Here is a 20154-nt window from a genome sequence, read left to right as displayed (position 1 = left end):
GGACGTTCTGCCTCTACAGGACTGCGCCGAAAGAAAAGGGATACAGCTGTATGACAGTGATGAAAATGAATATGTAAATGGGAGCCATCATCCATTTTTCCTGTCATCTAATCGAGAGGGGAAGCAAGATAAGTCTCCCCCCCCCCCATCCCCTCCTGTAGTGTTGAATTGGATTCAAAACTATTCAGCTGGGTGTCGTGTTCTAGATTCTCCTCTCCACCTGAAACCCACGCACGCACGCGCGCAAGCACGGCCCCCTCACATCTCCGCCAGCGAGTAAACACAAGCTTTCTCTTCTCGTAGTAAAGTTAAATAATTCAGCTGCACCTCCCTCTGCCACCATTCCCTCTCTCGCCCCTCTTTTGATCCGCGGCGAGGTCATGCGTCCTTGTGACTGTGCCGTTACGGGGGCGTGCCTCCACCCCACGTGGGAGTCTCCCCCCCCCCCTGCCCCCCGGCCCCAAGCCAAGCTGAACAGCTCTCGGCGAGCCGTTTGTTGTGGGAGCCAGGAGAAGCCGCGACGTAACCCGACACAGTGTGCTCTGGACAGCAGCGGTCAGAACCGTTTGCCGTTGTCGAGTTTCCCCCCCCCCACCCACCCCTCTCTCTCCTTCACCTGACGCCCTGCCTCCTCAAACTCTGCCTCCGCTTTCACCAGCGGTCCTTGTCCCCTGCTTCACACTCCCGCCACCTCCTTCTCCTGTTCAGTGCTTGTGTCCTTCCTTCCTATTTCATCCTCTCTTCCTTCAACTCCCCAGCCCCCAGCCCCCCCGGTATATTCATCTGTAAAGCGGCGTGCTCAAGGCCTGCGGTGCTGATTGGGGAGGATTAGTGGTATGTGAGGTACTTTGTCACCAGCTTTCAAGGAAAATCCAATTACCACATATCCTAAGCCCTTACATGATTCATACCCCCCTCTTTTGAATCCTTTTGCTAAAAAATGGATGCGGCCCCCCCTAACCACAGGGGGGGCCGTCCGCGTCAATGTCACCGTCCTCGCCCTCCAGCGATCGCCTTAGTGCTGCAGATGTTTCAGGTGAAGCAATTGATCATCAACATCTCAGTCCAACCCAGTCCAGCGGCTTCTCTCCATCGTCTGGGCTATACTGCATTGCAGCAAATGGCAGAGTGAACAGTTGAGTCAATGGAGGAACTGTTGTTTGCTCAATGTAATGTGGGGCCGGGGGTCTCTGAACGCTGCTCTTAAGGTACAGGATGTGCATGGCAGGGGGGGGGTTGGGGGCGGGTGTCTCAGCGCTATCTGTGTAGCGTTAGATAGCGTTTAATTGCTTGCCGGCCATCCCAGTGTGCCTTTCGAGAGGAAGTCACGCAATTGAGCGCGGTCACGCATGGCGAGATTAGGGTTGAGCTTGTTCACCGTCTCATGTATCAATTAAAATCCCTTCCAATTGAATTTCGTCAAATTGATTAAACAAACTGTCCGATCTTGCGTCAGCCCCATCAAAGCGCCGTTATCAGCCGTGCCTTTTATTATTTATCTTAAAGAGCCAGTGTCTTGGAACGTTTGAAGAACCGTCGTCTTTTCTTCGCCTTCTTCCTTGTTCTCTTGGCAGCATCATCGGTCTTCCTATTTGATCACAGCGGGGGGGGGGGGGGAGGTTACAGCCATTATACGGTGGTCTATAAAATTAACACAGAAATGGGTTCTGAGGCGTATTGGTGTCTTTGGGATCCGCGCTGAATTCAAATGACTTTCCCCTTTTGTGCACAGACTAATGGCAATTGTTGCCAGGCGAAGGTGACGATATCAGACCGCGGGAACTTGAGGGTCATTGAATCCCAAGAGGGACGCCTCAACGAACCCGGCTCTCAGAAGAAGCAGAAGAAGAATAGGGGAATGTCCTTAACAGAGCGTAGAGTGTCGTGTCGCCCGAAGGACACGGAGAGGAGACGCAGAGTTGTGGGGGAAAGTTGTGTGTCAGGGAAAGGAGAAAGAAAATTAAAGTTAAACACAGAGGACACAGGAATAATTGCCCACTAACAGTCGGGGAAGTGGCAGATGCGATCCTCATCCGACCCCTTGCACTCCCCCCCCCCCCTTTAAATCTGGCTCACTCATCAGCTCCTCATCTGCTGTGTATCTGCGGCCGCTTCATCCGTTAGCTACAACAATTGTTGCGCCCGCTTCAGCTTCGATTTGGCAATATGTCGGGGTATCGCCGGTGAGGTTCCACCTTCCGCTCGCGCCAAGGGCGCACGTCTCCTGACCAATCAGAGCTAACGCATCCAGCCACATGTAGCGTAGGAGAGGTGACTTTATTTCTTTCTGTTTTTTTGCTCGACCTCAATTGCAGTAAAAGGGGTTTATAACCTTCAAATAGAACTGCTGCTTAGTATAGCTATGACGGCTCCTGATCCTATGAATACTAGTTGGAATCGACAACCGGCTTTCTTCTTATGTTTTCTTTGTGTGAGTTCACTGACCGAGGTTGTTTGATCAAGCCCACATTCGTATGGTTGGTTTCAGTAGCCCGAATTTCAGACGTTTTTGTTCTGCCCTGATTAAAATCCCGAGCCAGAGTTCCTAGAGGAATCAAAAACCATTAGTAATAGTTTTGCATTATTCATTGTGAAAATGATCATGCACGAATTATATTATGCCCAATCAACATTGCAAAATAGTGGAAAAAGACATAGCAAAATATAAATAGTTTAATCCGTTAAATGTAGCATTAGCATCCTCAAGGGTTAATTAAACATCGTCGTATTGTCAATAGTTGCAACATTGTTGATGTATCAACAACTTAGTAATTATTAGCATACAACTATGAGTATTGTACATTTGGATGTAAAATACACTTGATAATAAATCGGTGTGAATAAAACCAGAAGAAGAAGGTCTGCTTGTTTTGGAATAGAGACAGCTTGGGTCATAGGTGATCAATGAATCCTTTGGGGACTTGGCATCCTGGAGCTTCCAGGAGCCAGGAGAGAAGGCCAGGGACGGAGCCTCCTCATGTGGAAGAAGTGGGGGAGGTTTGAGATGAAGCAGGCTGGGTGGGGAAGGGCCCCGGTGCTAGCCTTCTTAGTTCTCCGCGGTCGTTTATCATAGGCCAGCAGACAAACACACTGATTCCTGACACATGCTCGTAAAGAAGGGCACACGAAGAGGCAGGCACTCAAGCATGTGCACCAAACACACACACACACACACACACACACACACACACACACACACACACACACACACACACACACACACAGTAATGCTCGCAAGTACACATTTGTGTGTATATATACAAAGAAAAAGATGCATTGATAGACAGATTCTTAGATGGATATTTTTGCTCTAAATATATTCACTGTATGTGTCAAAATCACATGCAGGGATATATATAGCACAAATTTATGTACATATGGGTCTAGGCTTGTCTACTAAGCCTACACATGTGAATAGACGGGCCAGTAGCCTGGAGCATACACCACCACTTTAACTGTGTGTATGTGTGGCTTGGTTGTGATTGGTCGAGGGGGAGGGGGACGGGGGCGGGTCCTCAGAGACGGCCTATCTTTGGTGATGAGTTGTGTTGTTATGTTGTGTGGAGAGGTTGGTGTATAAAAAGGTATTTAAAACCCCCTTCTCACACATCTAATTGTATATGTGTCTTCCTTATCAATAGAAAAGGTCATTCGACTTATGCGGTACATCCGCACCACTCATTATATATTTTTCAAAATTATTATTCACGTCGTGCTTGGTGACATTTAATATCACTCCAAGACATTACATGTTAACCAAAGGACAGCTAGGTACGAATGAGATGCTAATGTAGCAGAACCAGAAGGCTCACGGGCGACGTGCACGGAGGCAACGCGTCGCCGACGGCGTCTTTCCAAATCGAAAAATCCCGGTCTGGCATTTCAAGTTGACGGCTTGAAGTGCATCCCATCTCCAAACCAATGACAAGGGCTGATGCAGTCCCCTCCCCCTCCTTCCCCCAGGAGGGTACCTAAAAGCCTTGCCGCCTCCCCCCCCCCTCCCCCTCCCCTTGCCTGACAGCGGGACAGGGGCCTGATGCAAGTCGCAGAGGACCCAAGGGCGGCTCTTTGGGGAGGGGTTCGGAAGGTGAGAGGGGAGAACGATGTGGAACAAGAGCAGGACAACCTTTGGAGGAAAGGAGGAAGAGGGACGGGAGTTAGCAAGTAGGAGAGGAGGAGCATAAGAAAAAATGAGAGAAAATCGGCTGCGTGTGAAGGGCCATTGTGAGGGAGATAGAATCCTAGCTGACATTTAGCTGTTGTGTGCGGCGGGAGCTTCCAGCCTTCCCCTCCCCCCCTACCCAGTGCTTGCCCCTGGACACTAGCGTCTTGTGAGCACCGCCGCAGCTGCCGCAGAGACATGGACGCCCCGATACTTGGGCGTACATGAAAGGTCTCTTTTCTTATTCCTTTTGTATTTTCGATTGTATTTGTATGAGTGGAAGTGTGCGTCCATCCCCCCCCCCCTCTTTCTCTCTCTCTCTCTCTCTCTCTCTCTCTCTCTCTCTCTCTCTGATACTGCTCTCGTCCAGGTCTCTCTCTCTCTCTCTCTTTCTCTCTCTCTCTCTCTCTCTCTCTCTCTCTCTCTCTCTCTCTCTCTCTCTCTCTCTCGCTCTCTGAGACTGCTCTTCCAGGGCAGCCGTCTCAAATGATGCGTCACAAAATGCGACCCGCCTCGCGGTGTCACCAAGTGCCCTGATTAAATGGAATGAAATGAGGACGCCGCTGTGTGTGTGTGTGTGTGTGTGTGTGTGTGTGTGTGTGTGTGTGTGTGTGTTGTGTGTGCAGTGTGTGTGTGCAGTGTGTGTTTGGTGCGCGTTAGTGGTTGTGTGTGTGAGTGTGCGTGTGTGTGTTTGGTTGTTGGACCAGTGAGGTGAAGAGGGGACACATGGTGTCCAGTGGCAGCAATATAGAGAAAGACAAGGAGGAGGAAGAGGAGGAGGAGAAGGGAGAATAAGAAGGAGGTGGAGGAGGAGGGAGAGGAGGGAGAATGAGGTGGAAGTGGAGGAGCAGGAAGAGGAGGGAGAATAAGAAAGAAGTGGAGGAGGAGGGAGAATAAGAAAGAGGTGGAGGAGGAGGGAGAGGAGGGAGAATGAGGTGGAAGTGGAGGAGGAGGAAGAGGAGGGAGAATAAGAAAGAGGTGGAGGAGGACGGCGAGGAGGGAGAATAAGAAAGAGGTGGAGGAGGAGGGAGAGGAGGGAGAATAAGAAGGAGGTGGAGGAGGAGGGAGAGGAGGGAGAATGAGGTGGAAGTGGAGGAAAAGGAAGAGGAGGGAGAATAAGAAAGAGGTGGAGGAGGAGGGAGAGGAGGGAGAATGAGTTGGAAGTGGAGGAGGAGGAAGAGGAGGGAGAATAAGAAGGAGGTAGAGGAGGAGGAAGAGGTGGAAGAATAAGGAGGAGGTGGAGGGGGAGGGGAAAGGAAAGGAGGGAGAAGGAGATTTATACAAGCTGCAGGGGAAGAGGACGGGAAGGAAAAAGAAGCAGAGAGAGGAGGAAGGCAGGAGAGGAGAGAGCAAAGGGAACAGTCTCTCTTTTAACAATGTTTGGTCTACGACTCTCGGGCAAGCTGCCTGTGGTGATTCAGTCCACCCTTGGTCTGTCTATGTATGCGTGCCTGACTGTGTGCATGTGTGTGTGTGTGTGTGTGTGTGTGTGCATGCCTGTGTGCGTGTGTGTGTGTACATGTCTATGTGTGCTTACCCATATGTCTGAGGACGTTGTGAGTAAATATGAATAATTAGAGATACGAAGTGGCACACAGGCACACGCAGAATAACTTCATCATTTGAGAAATATGAAGATAGCACACAAACTAGACACAATGTTGTTGATCAAGGATGGAGACCGTTTACGGTTCAAATCGGACGTACAGCAGTGGTAGGATAGGAGAGAGAAGGGCAAGGGCGACGTCCATCGATGATGATGCCCTCCTTGCCCTTACTCTACGCCAGGAGAAGCTCTGAAAAGAGGCGAGAGAAAGAGAGAGAGATGCACTCAGGTGGAAGGAGATACTGCCATGCTTGAAGAAAGAGCGTGTTGGGTGCTTTAGGGAACCACCAGATGGTCCAGGGAAGTATAGAAGCAACAAAAAGGAGTGCCTGAATAGAGGCGTAAGACGGTGGTGGGGTTGGCTGGGGTGGATGGAGGGGTGGTGCTGGGGTGATGGGGTGATGGGGCTGAGAGAGAGAGGGCGAGAGAGAGGGAGGGAGAGAAAGAGGTGGAGGTAGGGTTACGGTTAGAAGACGGCAGGGGTGGGGGGAGGGAGGGCAGACTAGAGCGACTAAGAGAGAGAGAGAAAGAGAGAGTAGAAAGGAGAGGTAAAGGGTTCCAGTTGGAGGTGCTTAGAGGGTGCCTTATGGAGAGGTGGGTAAAGAATAGTTTAAGTCTGCAAGGGAAGATATATTGAGAGTATAGGGGGAGGAGGAGGAGGAGGAGGAGGAGGAGGAGGAAGATGGAGACTTACCGAGATAGCAGAAAGAAGTTGGTGTGATATGAAGCGGAAAGAGCAAGAGGGATGGAGCTGGGGGGGGGAGGGGAGGGGCCTGGCAGAAGAACGGGAGAAAAGACATATTATCCCATTGAAGCCTGGTCTTGTTTGAGACGCAACCTAATAAGCAGAGGACAGCTGAGCTGAAGGAACAAGGCTGCCAAATGTGCTCCCAGTAGTATAGCTTCTATGTCGGTACTGGCCCAAATTAAGAAGGAGTGTGGATGGGAACTGGACCTGAGCGGAGTGCTGGAGCTCCGACTGGCGCCTATTCAGGGTGCGAGATTGGACCAATCAGCCGGCAGCACTGCCTCACAATGCTGCTGTCCATCTGTTGATTCACTTATCGGAGTGCAATGTGTTTGTGTTGTTTGAGGGTCTAGTGTGTGCGTTGTTTGTTTACCGTTTGTGTGTGTTTGTGCATTTGAACCAGGGACTCTTTCCTCCACTGTGTGTCAACATATATATCTGTCTCTCTGTGTTGGCGTGTGTTTACTTTGTTAAGCCGGTAGCGGAGAAAGGTATGTTTTGATCAGGACCCGCAAGGTCAGAACCACCAGACAACATAAACCCTAGCTTTATCCCTCTTGGGAGAGTGAGCGTGTTTTCAAAAGAATCTGGTGGTTGCTGAAGATCTCTGACGGCAAATCGGCCCTTGGCGTGATTTGCGTTGCGGTGCTTGGGCTGCACTTCGAGCTATGAAAAACAATTCCGATGTATTTGTGTCTTCATCACTTCATTGTCTCTTCTGAGACGCTTCTTAATAAACCGTTCATATTACTGAGAGGGGGAGGAGGGTAATAAAATTGCAACATGTAATAATATGTCAGCAGAATTGCAATATTAAAATATGTTTAATAACACTGAAACAAACACATGACAGAGAAGGAAGACAGATCTCCACAGCTCCAATAGCTGACTGACTGGGGATGATATTAGTCCTTTACAACGATTCCTGTGAAAAGGGCCATGCAAACTTCCATGATGTTAAGATGTGTTCATCACTGTTTATTTAGGCCATGACACGCGCGTGCATGTATGGTGTGAGAGAGCTCAAACGAGAGACAACATTTCTACATTTATTGGTGCATATGTCAATGTGTGTATGTGCGTGTGTGCGCGCGAGTGTGTGTGTGTGCGTGTGTGTGTGTGCGTGCGTGTGTGTGTGTGCGTGTGCAGTTCCGTAGAGACAGCCGGCGAGGCTGTTGACATGCGTTTGCGCTTGCGCATGCGTGAGCACTCATGCTTGTTGTCCTTTGGTGTCAATCTCTCCTCTAAAAACTCATGTGTGCCCTCCCCTCTCTCCTTCCCCTTTCTACCCCCGTGCTTCCAGTCTGTTCCCAGTTCTCCCGGGGGGTGTACGCCATCTTCGGCTTCTACGACAAGAAGTCCATGAACACGCTGACCTCCTTCTGCGGGGCGCTGCACACCTCCTTCGTCACGCCCAGTTACCCCACCGATAACGAGGTGCAGTTTGTCATCCAGATGCGGCCCGCCCTGCGGGGCTCCGTCCTCAGCCTACTCTCCCATTACAAGTGGCAGAAGTTCGTCTACCTGTACGACACTGACCGAGGTAGGTGGAGAGCGGCCAAGCGCTGTTTTTTTTTTTTTTTTCTCATCAAGCCTCGGTGGTGGAAATACCACGAATACCCCCCCCCCCCCTCGTGTTGCAGTGTGCCTTGGTATTTAGTTATCATGGTAAGATTTTATCTTCGGAAGACACGCGTACGAAAAAGCAGGCGTCCGGCTCATGGATTCCTCCTCGGGGGTTAACTTCTGAAAAAGTTGGGTTCAGACACGGACAGCCACCTTACAGCACCTTAAGCACCAGATTCCATTATTCACTATACTGCATGTCTATGTGGTGAAATTCTTAGCAGTTGATTTCCCGATATTTATTTTCCAAGTTTGATCACTTCATTTCCGTTTTTTGGGTTTCCAGTGGTTTCCTAACTTTCGTTCTAGTTCTTATCGCGCTGTGTTCTGCCTTGTGTGTACACAACAGCTTGTGCCAGTGGTGTATAATGCAAACTGCAGTTAAACTTAGTCCGGGAGAAACTTTGGCAACACTGTGCCTCATGAGGCGTAACCTTTGGATGCTTGTAACAGTCAGGGGGCTTGTGTCTCTTGATTTTCTGTTTAATCACGTTGCTGATATTGGCTCGTCTCTCATATGGAATGAGGTATATCACAGCTGTTACTTCCTCGCGAAGATCCGCTTTTACCCTCAAGGTTTGCTTATTGAGCTGCGTTAATGGAGGGTGTGTGTACTTCCCGGCAATTGCCTTGCTGTTGTTGACTAAAGACAGTTGGGGTACAGTACTGCGGTGTAGCGCTGTTTGACATTCTGTCAACACATTCAAGTGTTCGCTGCGTGGACTTATTGGACAAGAACAGGCGCTCGTTATCTTTCAAATGAAACGCAACAATCAACGCGGCCAACAGCATCTTCAATTTGTTCGAGATCACCTGCCCAGAGTGGTTCCATTAATGAATGAATTGTGTTTGCAGGCTAAACTATTCTGCAACTGCACACCTCTAAAGATAGGGAAAGGCTTAAAGGCCGGTCAAAGATGCAAGCTCCCTGTTTTTCTCGCTACGCAGCACAAAACATCTCATTATGGAGAGGTCCTGGCCTGCTTATCGGTTTCACCAAACTCCTCGCCTTTTCCATACTGTCCACCCTGCTCTCTGTTTTCACCTCCCTGACCCCCACCTCTCACCTCCCCCTCGATTTCCCTCTCTCCCCACAGCACTCTTGCTCTATCTCTCTCACACACACACAAACGGTAGAAGAAAGAGTAATGCTCTGCCACTCTCTCCCTCTCTCTCTCTCTCACACACTCTTTTTCGCTCTCCTCCCTTTCTCTCTCCTTCTCCTATCTCTCTTCTCCCTGTCTCCCTCCCCTGAATGTATCTCTCGCTCGCTATTCCTCCCTCTCTCCCTTCCTCCTCCGCAATCCGTCTCTCTCTCTCTCTCTCTCTCTCTCTCTCTCTCTCTCTCTCTCCATCTCTCTCTCTCTCTCTCTTTCTCTCTCTCTCTCTCTCTCTCTCTCTCTCTCTCTCTCTCTCTCTCTCTCTCTCTCTCTCTCTCTCTCTCCCCCCCCCCCTCTCTCTCTCTTCCCCCCTCTCTCTGCTTCAGAGCAGCGCTCCATGCATTGTATCTGGGCCCACGCGGCCCCTGGGGATCCAGGGCATAGGGCTGGCGTCCGCGGTTCAGAGATAATATGTGGTTAATTAAGGTCACTCTGTGTGGCAACTCATCCTAGCTCCGCTTTGCTAATGCTAACAACACACACACACAACACACACGTGTGCGCACAATCACAAACAGACACACACACACACACACACACACACACACACACAAACATATACAAAAATGTACACATCCTTCAACAAACAAAGCGGCTCGATCCAGGCTTGCATTTACCCATCCTCAGAAAACGATGGGGTCTGCTATCTGGCAGGCCAAACCCGGACAATGGAGCTCGGAGGACGTGTAAAGAGAGAAACCAATCAAAAACATGAAGAAGAAAAAGAGGAAGCAGAAGAAAAAGAAGAGGGCGACTATAGCAGTCAGCGTGCGTCATGCGGAAAATACATTTGACCAGGTCATAAGGTCATAACGGCGTTCAGAGAAAGCGAACAAATGCATTCCAAACTTATTTTTCGGTATTTCAAGCATCTCCAGGAGTTTGGAGCTTGACGCCACTTGACTTCGGGTCTAACTGCCAACACTTTCCTGTCCATTTACCCTGAATTTTTTGGCGATAAGCCCATTATTTGACTTTCCCATATCAAGGGGCTATCATTTCTATGCTTCATATTTGAGATAGCTGCCCATGGTCACAGGATCAGGTATTACAGAGTTTATTGTTTTAGACCCGGCGGATGTTAGTAGGATCCATTATTAGAGAGTTTATCATTTCATGTTTTAGACCCTGCTCATGTTAGTAGGATCACTTATAAGAGAGTTTATTTATTCCATGTTTTAGACCCTGCCCATGCTGGCAGGATCTCTTATTATAGAGTTGATCTACTCCATGTTTTAGACCCTGCTTATGCTGGCAGGATCTCTTATTAGAGAGTTGATCTACTCCATGTTTTAGACCCTGCCCATGCTGGCAGGATCAGGCCAGACACAGGGCCCCCAGGTGGGGATTAGAGTCCTTTATTGATGCACTCCATCCCACCACATTGCAAAGGCTCTGACACCCGCCTCATCTAGCAGACAGATGTGTCAGGGAGGCTTCCGCTCCTCTTATCGGGAAGCCCGGTCACCCTCTCAGTCTGGACCGGGCCTGACCCCGAGATGTGCCACGCAGAAAGGTCCAGGGGGTTGAGGGTGCATATTTTTAGCTCTTTACCTGCAGCCTATTAGGTTAAGTGATGCTGCTATCTATCTATTTGTCTAGCTATCTATCCATCTATCCATTTATCTATCTATCTATCCATCTAGCTCTATGTATGTTAGTATATATCTATTTATCATCAATCCATTTTTATATCTGTCTATCCATCTATCTATCTGTCTATCTGTCTATCTCCATCTATCCATCTTTCTGTCTATCTGTCTATCTATCTATCTCTATGTATCTATCTATATCTCTATCTTCTGGATTAGAATATATATATACTTATAAATTATATATGCAGGCTTAAAAATATTACACAAATCTACTAGCAATGACTTTTTGATGATTTCTGCATTGCTATTCATGACTAGATTTAAAAAAAGAAGATGGCATCAACATGTTTACCAGCCTTATTTCTGACATTCCCTGCAAGCCGTACTGATAAATGAGTAAACAATAGACTCGCTAGCCTTCTGTTTGATGCATAGTTACAGTTAATTAGCTTCTCAAGTGCTTTCTCTGTTCCTTTAATATACGTGTATGTGTTAAATAAAGGCAACGAGGCACCGAGTACAATAGTGAAATTGCCAATAACTCTAAAAACTCGACTCATTTCAGGAGGGGAAAGGGAACCGACGGAGTTAGGGAGCACCAATCATGAAGCGCCTTTCATTACAGGGTTCTTATTATGTCAATAGAATAGATTAATTACGACTATACGACGGATTTGGCTCATTTATTGAGACAGGGAAAATGCTTTTAGGCGGCAGCACAGTGCTTTCAATCAGGGAGGGGATCGTCCATATCCTTCAGACTCTAATGCATTTGAGGGAAATGGAGGTCAATTTGGGTGCTAAACACCACGGTGAGAGTGTTATTTGAAAGCAGACATGATGATGAAAGAGCTGCAAGAAAATGGAGGCTGGGGAAAAAAGAAAATATTTGATGGATTTAATGAGTAGCAACTCTGTTTTATAAAGCCAAGGGAAACCTGATCTGAGCTTTGATGTAGTACGTGTTCTCCACACTGCATCAACGTCATGAAAAAGAGAAAAACGGTTTCTGATTCAAATCTAGATTGCAGGTCCGCATTTGGTCTTAGTTAAGTAACCTTAAGGCATCACACATCTGGCACGTTTTTCTGGTCGCAATGTTGCAGAGACTTTGGCTTCATCGTTGCCTGTGTTACATCTAAGATTGCTTTTAATCATGGCTCAAAGTGACTCACTTCTGGGACTGGACTTGGACGAGCGATGTAAGTAATTTGTCTTTAATTTAAAAACCCATCCTCTTCTGATCAATTGAGAGGAGCAGGTATATGCAATATGCAAACAACTGTCCCCTGCTGAATATGCTGATCGGCGGTGTTCTGGCGGGACGACAAAAGTGCTCTTGAATAAAGTGAGAAATGTTTTTTTCCTACTTTACGCAACCCGCTTAACTTCTCATTCGAGGTTAAGCATCTCCTTGCAAGAGAGACCTGATTGATTTACCGGTGCGGTCTCTACTCACATGCACCCCCTTAAGAACCCCGGGAACAGCGGGCCAGTTCTGCCTTCACTCATCCATAGGTGTGGAAATGCGGGCGAAAGGTGGAAGTGAGGTACATGTTTGGACCGAAATACACCCCACCACAAGCAATCAAACAAGACACAAGCACCCACTTTTTGCAACCGTCACTCCCCCACACACTCTCTAGCCCCCGTTATTTGCCGCTGTCAGAGATCTCAGACAGCAAAGCACTGGCATTCCACAGTCTCCTCACGTCGCAGTCCCTTTCCCGCACCCCAACTGTGAATATTATTCTTTCATTTTGTCCATTGCATCAACCCATCTTCCCATCTTTTAAAGTCGGGGCTGAAGTGTGATGGATCTTGCCCTTTCTGTTTTGGCGGTCAGGTATGGGCAGATAATTGCTGGGCCTGTGGAGCCGACAGATGATTACAGGCTTTATTGTCTCTCCCAGGCGCAATCAACCCTGATTCAGCAATCTTACCCGCATGTGATTTATGGATTTATGAAAAGCGGGACCCTCTGTCCTGCTTTTTCTCCCTAGACTGTCCCCTCCACTCCTACTTTATTCCCTTACTATTCTTATCTTTTTTGGCACCCATAATCCACACATGCAGACTAGAGTAGTGTGTTTTGATGACCGCTACAGTTTTTCAGAGCGGTCGTCGTAGTGTGGATCTGTAGAGGCAGTAAAGACGCTGCTAAAAAACACTGAAATCACAAAGCCATTTGTTGAGCCAATTGTAATGTAATAAAAGAAAGAATAACTATCCTTCACGAAGGCACTCTATTGACAATTGCTGCATGGCCATTTGAAGCGAGTAATACCAGCGACATTTGTTGGTGAGGCCTGCCTTCAAGGTCCACTTAGGTGTGTCCTGGCTGGCTATGCTGGATTTAACGCTTTCTAAAAATATCGAGGCTGTGACAGCGAAATTAGGGATCAATGCTAAGCCTTGTGTCACCTGTTTTCATCCACTCCACCGTGAACAATTAATAGCATATGCTCACATGGCAGAACCGAGACGCAAGGCAGGACCTGCTCTTAGGATTTCTGCCATTTTCTTCGATCACCACTTCCACAGGAATTAGCAGAAAGTCGAACTTGGAAAACGGTGTTGTGACACACGAATGTACCATTCTGCAAGTACCGCTAGATTGTTTTTTAGCAGAACAATTATTCCACTTGTGGATACACATGTCATACCATTCGATAAAGAATGTCCCTTGGTTCCGCAGTGCCCCTCTGGTATTCTTTCCTTTCAAGTCGATATTCTGTGTTCCCGAACTGCGTGAGGGTCACAGTGTGCCACATCTATTGATCCTTCAAGGTTTTCTGCTGCAAGACGCTGGAGTCATTGTGTGCCTTTTGTTCTTTCCGATCACATTACCGGTGCATTGCACGTCAATTCTTTTAAGAAATCCCAGATTCAATGTCATCATATAAATGTTTGTATACATTCACATGTAGGATCCACCGCCGTTTCTAATAACTGCATCATGGGGGTTTTACAAAGAAGCGAGGCGGCAAAAATCACATGACCTTCGGAGAAGTCCTTGGATTCAACCCGGCAGTTCATTACCGTATGCGTAGGCGTGCTCTAAATACATAACATTGCATTACATAACATGTCTTGTTTGTTATTAATTGTGATGCTTTTGATGTGCATGTGGCTGCTGGCGAGCTATAACGCAATATTGGTACTTATCAGGAGTAATCTTAATGCCATCAGTGCACTAATGATTTGTTAATACTCTCCAATGCTGTGTAATTAAGGAGGAATTAGTTGCTAATCCAATGCCTTTCTGCTGCCCTTGCCACCTGCCCATGGTCTTGACACTGGAGATGTGATTTAAGGTTGAGATTATGTGCACAGTATCACACGCAGTTAGATATAATGCAATCGTATTAAGCACACATTCAAATGCCATTCAAGTGCTGCTAAGTTTTATCACATCTTAAACAGAATTCAAACCAATTTGCGTCATCCACTCATAAATCCAATGGGAGAAAAATATCTTCTCGATGTTGATTTAATTTGGGTGCCAAACAAATATTCCCAAATGATTACGTTAACCATCCAAACCTAATACATTCCACCTTGCATATACATATCCTCTTCCAAAGAAAAGCGGTACCAGCTATGTTGTCCCTAGTGAATAACCACATCAAAGGGATGCATCAATCTAAGTCTATTGGGCCCTGGCGTCAATCCATACTATTCACAATCAAGTGGCCGGTGATCAGTCTTAAAGACACAGGATAAATCTGGGCTGGCACAGTTGGCAGGGCCAGGTGCTTAGCAGAGGCCAAGGTGCTTGTGAATGGAATGATTAGATGACCACACGTAGTTAGCCTCATCTCCCCCTAGCTGCTGCCAAACCAACAGACAGAGGGAGGGGGAAGAGGAGTGAGAGAGCCAGAGGAGGTGGGGGAGGGGCGACGGGGGGAGGGAGGCAGAGAGATGGGGAGAGAGAGTGAGAAGGAAGGGGTTGGGGAGAGAGGGGAGGGAGAGATGGGGAAAGAGGGAGGGAGAGATAGACGGAGAGGGAGGATGAGAGATGGAGAGAGAGGGAGACTGAGGTAGAGAGACAGCGAGAGGGCTGATAAATAGGAAGAGTGAGAAGAATAGAGCACGGAGGTAGGAGAGTTGGAGGGAGAAAGAGGGAGGGAGGGAGAGACAGAGAGGGAAACACTGTGTTCTAAGACAGAGAAATCAAACAGAGGCAGCTATCTAAACTGGACCTCACTCCTCTTCTTCTGGGCTTCTGCTAATTGGCTATCCAGAGACAGCTGCCTTTGTTCCTGAAACATTCAAACAATAAATGGCTCCACTGTTTTCCCTGGATACCTTTGATGAGCATCCAAATCAAATATCGTCTTTAATTTGTTTGTGCTGTGTCCTGGCAGTGTTTACTGTTGTAAACAACAAAACAAATCAAGCAATACTTTTTTTTTTCCAAATGTACAGAGAAAAATAGTGTGTTTAATTGGAGATGGAACAACTAAATGAGGGACCTTTTCCTGTAAAATCAGGTGAAAGTACGGTGGGGGGTTGTATCTTGACATGTTATGTGTTTTCTTGAAACTTGCGGCATACAGCAGCCACAAATTGAACACTGCAAATAGTACCTCTGCATCTCTCTCTCTCTCTCTCTCTCTCTCGCTCTCTCTCTTTCTCTCTCTCTCTCGCTCTCTCTCTCTCTCTCTCTCTCTCTCTCTCTCTCTCTCTCTCTCTCTCGCTCTCTCTCTCTCTCTCTATATATATATATATATATATATATATATCTGCGTCTCTCTGTCTCTCTCTCTTTCGCTCTCAACAATGAACACCCGTACAGATACTGATCTCTAATTAACAAAGGCAATGTTGGTTAGAATGCCTATATATAGTGTGTGTGTGTGTGTGTGTGTTGTGGGGGGGGGGGGGGGGGGGGGGGGGACTTATGTGTATGGGTGTGAATGTGTGTGTTTGTGTGTCTGTGTGCATGTGTGTATGATAGGGTGTGAGTGTGTTTGTGTCTGTATGTGTACAGACACACGCACACACACACTCTTGTACTGAGTGTATACACACTCAGTGCACACATTCTTCAGCACCTCCTTACAGTATGACCCAGTCAACTGCTACTTCTTTTGTTTACCTACAATGAATTGACTGAATGAATGACTAAAATGCCGCCCCATGCATACTCTATGAGATAGCCGGCCTTTATGTCGCCTTACTTTACCACTAGCTCCTCCGTAGCATCGCCGACAGTGGCTTTCGGTCTTAGCCGTGCGATGTCACCGCAACGGTTTTAATGGCACATCAACCGCACCTAGCTGAGCCTTTATATCAGCCTCATGTGCTCCATTTCGCCTCTCTCGCTCCCTCCCTCCCTCTCTCTCTCTCTCTCTCTTCCCTCCCTCTCTCACTCTCTACCTCTCTCAGGCTTTCTGTCTCGATCTCTCTATAGCTTTCTCTCTCCCCTGTCTCTCCAACTCCCACCAGTCATTCTCACTCTCTCTCTCTACCTCTCTCTTCTCTCAGTCTTTCTGTCCCGCTCTCTCTCTACCTCCTTCTCTACCCTTGTGTCTTCTCTCTCTTTCTCTCCTGCCCCCCCCCCCCCTCTCTCTCTCTCTCTCTCTCTCCTCTCTCTCTCTCTCTCTCTCTCTCTCTCTTGCCCCCTCTGTGTGTCTCCCTCTTTCCCATCACCTCTCACTCTCTCTCCCTCTTTCACTCTTGCCCCTCTGTGTCTCTCTCCCTCTCTCCTTCACGCCCGCTTCCTAAGAACTAAATTATGCATGCGTTGGGGGAATAAATCAACTTGGACACGCTGACAAGAAAGGACACAACTGAGAAACCATAAATTCTGCCAGAAAATATGATATTAAAGAGAGCAGGGAAGACTACCGGATGTAACCTGGCTCACTGCTCTGTATCCCTGTGTCAACTGCTCATGGTAACTCTCGATCACATATTGATCAGAAAAACATGGGGGTGATGCATAGATCAGGAAGTAGCAGATGGCTGCCATCTTGACTAACTCATGGCTACAGGAGAGAACAGCTGGCAGGGATTAGCCAGTGTTTAAATTGAATGATATAGAAGTCATCCTCTTTCATGGTGAACTGTCAATACAAAACGGTAGCCCGCTGGGTCGCTAGCTAACCAGGCAGGAAGGCAGCTATATACAGCACCCCCTACTCACAGGTAGTGTAAGCAGCCAAGCCACTACTGCCGTACATGTCTTCTTTTACCTCATTTGTTTGTCTTCAAATACTAAAGCTAGAAAGGGTTTCTCGCTATGCCACATCATTTTGTGTTTTTATGTAATTGGATGCTTCAGGGGTGAAAGTTTTATTCACAATATATTTCAAATAAAGCTTTATTTATATAAATATGTAAGTCGATCCATTATACTTTCACTTTTGTATTGGAGGGATATATCACCATATTGCTGCTAACAATCTCCACCAACAGTACTTTTAGATTAGCCTGTTCTAGCTCATGTTTGCCTATGATTTCACCAAGACCTGAAAGGTCCATGGTGTAAGCTGAATATAAAAGGTTGGTGCTGCCTCTAAACTCCATGACTTAATATATCCTGTCAATGGTTCCGATTTCAACACAATGTGCACGTGCCTTACTAAGAGATGAAACACTTTTTATAGCCTCAGAATTATGAGAACAAAAATGTAGGAGTCTTGAAGGGAAGGTGGGTGGGTGAATATTATTTACATTTTATGCAAGAGATGAATATAACAAAGAGTGTGTGTGTGTGTGTGTGTGTGTGTGTGTGTGTGTGTGTGTGTGTGTGTGTGTGTGCGTGTGCGTGCGTGCGTGCGTGCGTGCGTGCATGTGTGTTTGTGTGGGTGTATGTTGGAACACCCAGACAGTGTGTAACCAGCACATATGTGATTTACATAAGTGGCAGGGTATTCACATATGTACTATGTATGAGAGGGAGACAGAGGGAGAGAGAGAGAGAGAGAGAGAGAGAGAGAGAGAGAGAGAGAGAGAGAGAGAGAGAGAGAGAGAGAGAGAGAGAGAGAGGGAGAGGGAGAGGGAGAGAGACTCAGAGAAACTACGTGGGTGGGCCTATCTAAGTGGGAAAGCGTAACTCTCCATCCTACTGTGTGTGTGTTTGTGTGTGAGTGTGTTTGTGTTTGCATGTGTGCGTATATGCACACTTTGAAAGATACAGCCAACATGCTGCTTCTGTTTGAATTGACATGAGCTGTCTTTGTGATTAGGACAACAATTTGGCAGAGAGGCTGTTTTTGTTATAACTCTGTACTGTTAAACCCTTCTTCAAAGCTTTGGCTACACATTTAGGCCGCTTCCCCGCTGCTTTTTGCTTCGAATACCTCTTTCTTCAACTTAAGGGTAAATCCCCTGAAGCATGCATTGTGCAATGCTACAGCAAGTCCAAAGGGAAGTAAATAAATCATAACATAAAAAATGTTTTTTTCGTGCCGTTAAAGAACAGCATGAATATTGTCGCCATTGAGGGCCACCAACCAGCTCAACATGGGTTCTATCGAATATAGGTGACTGGGTTGATATTGTTGATAATGTGCTTGTAGTTTGCCGAAATAGGTTTACAATTTAGTTATCCAGCAGTCGCTTGTATCCAGGGGTTTGCAGTGAAAACATAGACATATATATATATATATATATATATATATATATATATATATATACTATACAGGAGAAGGCAAGGGCCTCATGATAAGGATGCCTTAAGGAATAAGTCTAAAGGGTTTCAGGATCAAACCTATGAACCTTTAGGCTAGAGGTTGAACTTACTAGTCTTCCTCAATTCCATATCAAGAATCAAAGTCACTCAGTTATACAACATATTTATTTTAATTGCGTTTGAATTGTTTACTTCTAAAGGGCCAACGCACAATTATTAGTAATTGCACCAGAGTTAGCTAGCAGCTTATTTGCATCTGTTGTCCCTGGGCAGGTAGAACAAGTACTTCAAATGCACTACAATAAAAAAACAATACATAAAAGTCCATCAGTGTGAAATAAATAAAAATGAAAGCACAATAATGCCAAGGGGATCATTAGTGATGATCATACGTTCATTTCCCATTGTGTGACGGCAGTGTGCAAATCAAAGATAAATAAAACAAAACCAGATGAAGAGGACCATGCAAATACTATGATCTATCCAATCCAAGAACCCAAGGAGTTTGCGCTCATTGATTTTTGACTTGTCACACATTGTGGACCCTTCGGATCCCTGTGAGCACGCTCAGCTCAGAGGTAAATACTCGCTGCCGGCGTCAAACAGCTATTTATTTTAGTTTCATCCGATTACAATGGAGTGCCGGCATCTTGGGAGTACATCCTAATTAGTACATGCTCAGGGAGGCGGCGGAAAGGAAGTTGCGTTTGTTTGGAGTTTTGATCGTTTAGGTATATACATGTTCTGGTGCCCCCAAGAGGCAAGATTTGAAATACTTGAGGGACAAAAATGCCTGATTTCAACATTCACACTTGGCCGGGTGTGTGTACTGATCGGCCCTCATGACTTGCGGTATCTACCATAACTGACGATGCACACAAAGATATCAATTTACAAGGAAACAGGAATATAGATTTGAATATAGATTCTGTGGTGAATCGTTGCCATGATTTGTAAAAAGAAAGGAATTATTCTGTCTTTCTCAGCCACCAATACTCAGTCTTTCTCTTCTCTCTCTCTCTCTCTCTCTCTCTCTCTTTTGCGCGCGCGCTCTCTCTGTCTCTCTATCTCCCTCTGTCTCCCTCTCAATCGCACCATGACTAGCACACAAACACACACACAAAAACACATGCACACACACACACACACACACACACACACACACACACACACAGATATACAGTTCAAGGCAATTATCTCTGTGGTTTCTGTCCAGCTTTTTGCAATTCCCACTTAAGGCCGCTGGACAGTGTTCAACCGAGCGCTGCATCACTGCCAGCGGCCCTGGTTCACCCGGGGATTGTCAAGTTAGGAGGGGAGATGAAGAAGCACATACACATTTACAGTGAGCACCGTTGCCACCTCCTCTGTTTGGCTGCCATTCTCTAATGGCTAATCAATCACCACCGGAGAGAGAGCCCCATCGTTTGCAGTGTCACCCGCTCACTCTCGCTTCTCCCTCCACCCTCCTTTGCAGACCGACTCCGCCACAGGTACTGAGGTGTATGGATTTTCCAGGGGTTTATCAGATTAACTTTTTGGATTGATCCTGTTATGTATTTGTAATGATCGCTGCACTTTCGTCCAATGTGTTAATGCACACACATACGCA

At 46.8% G+C, this 20154-nt stretch overlaps 1 protein-coding gene across 2 annotated transcripts in view; it reads left to right on the top strand.

The window, feature by feature from the left end:
- gria3b (glutamate receptor, ionotropic, AMPA 3b) overlaps nt 1-20154 on the top strand; it is a gene marked incomplete at both ends in the record, with an annotated part of 75668 nt that overhangs the window by 13658 nt on the left and 41856 nt on the right. For both annotated transcript variants that reach the window (XM_079744597.1, XM_079744596.1), the window contains one exon: nt 7820-8059. In XM_079744597.1, the coding sequence (XP_079600723.1) occupies nt 7820-8059 (240 nt within the window). The remainder of the gene's footprint in view (nt 1-7819; nt 8060-20154) is intronic.

The sequence above is a fragment of the Pollachius pollachius genome, assembly GCF_949987615.1.
Source record: "Pollachius pollachius genome assembly, chromosome: 10".
NCBI lineage: Eukaryota > Metazoa > Chordata > Actinopteri > Gadiformes > Gadidae > Pollachius > Pollachius pollachius.
Note: the sequence above shows the minus strand (reverse complement) of the source record. Positions and strands in the feature narration are given on the sequence as shown.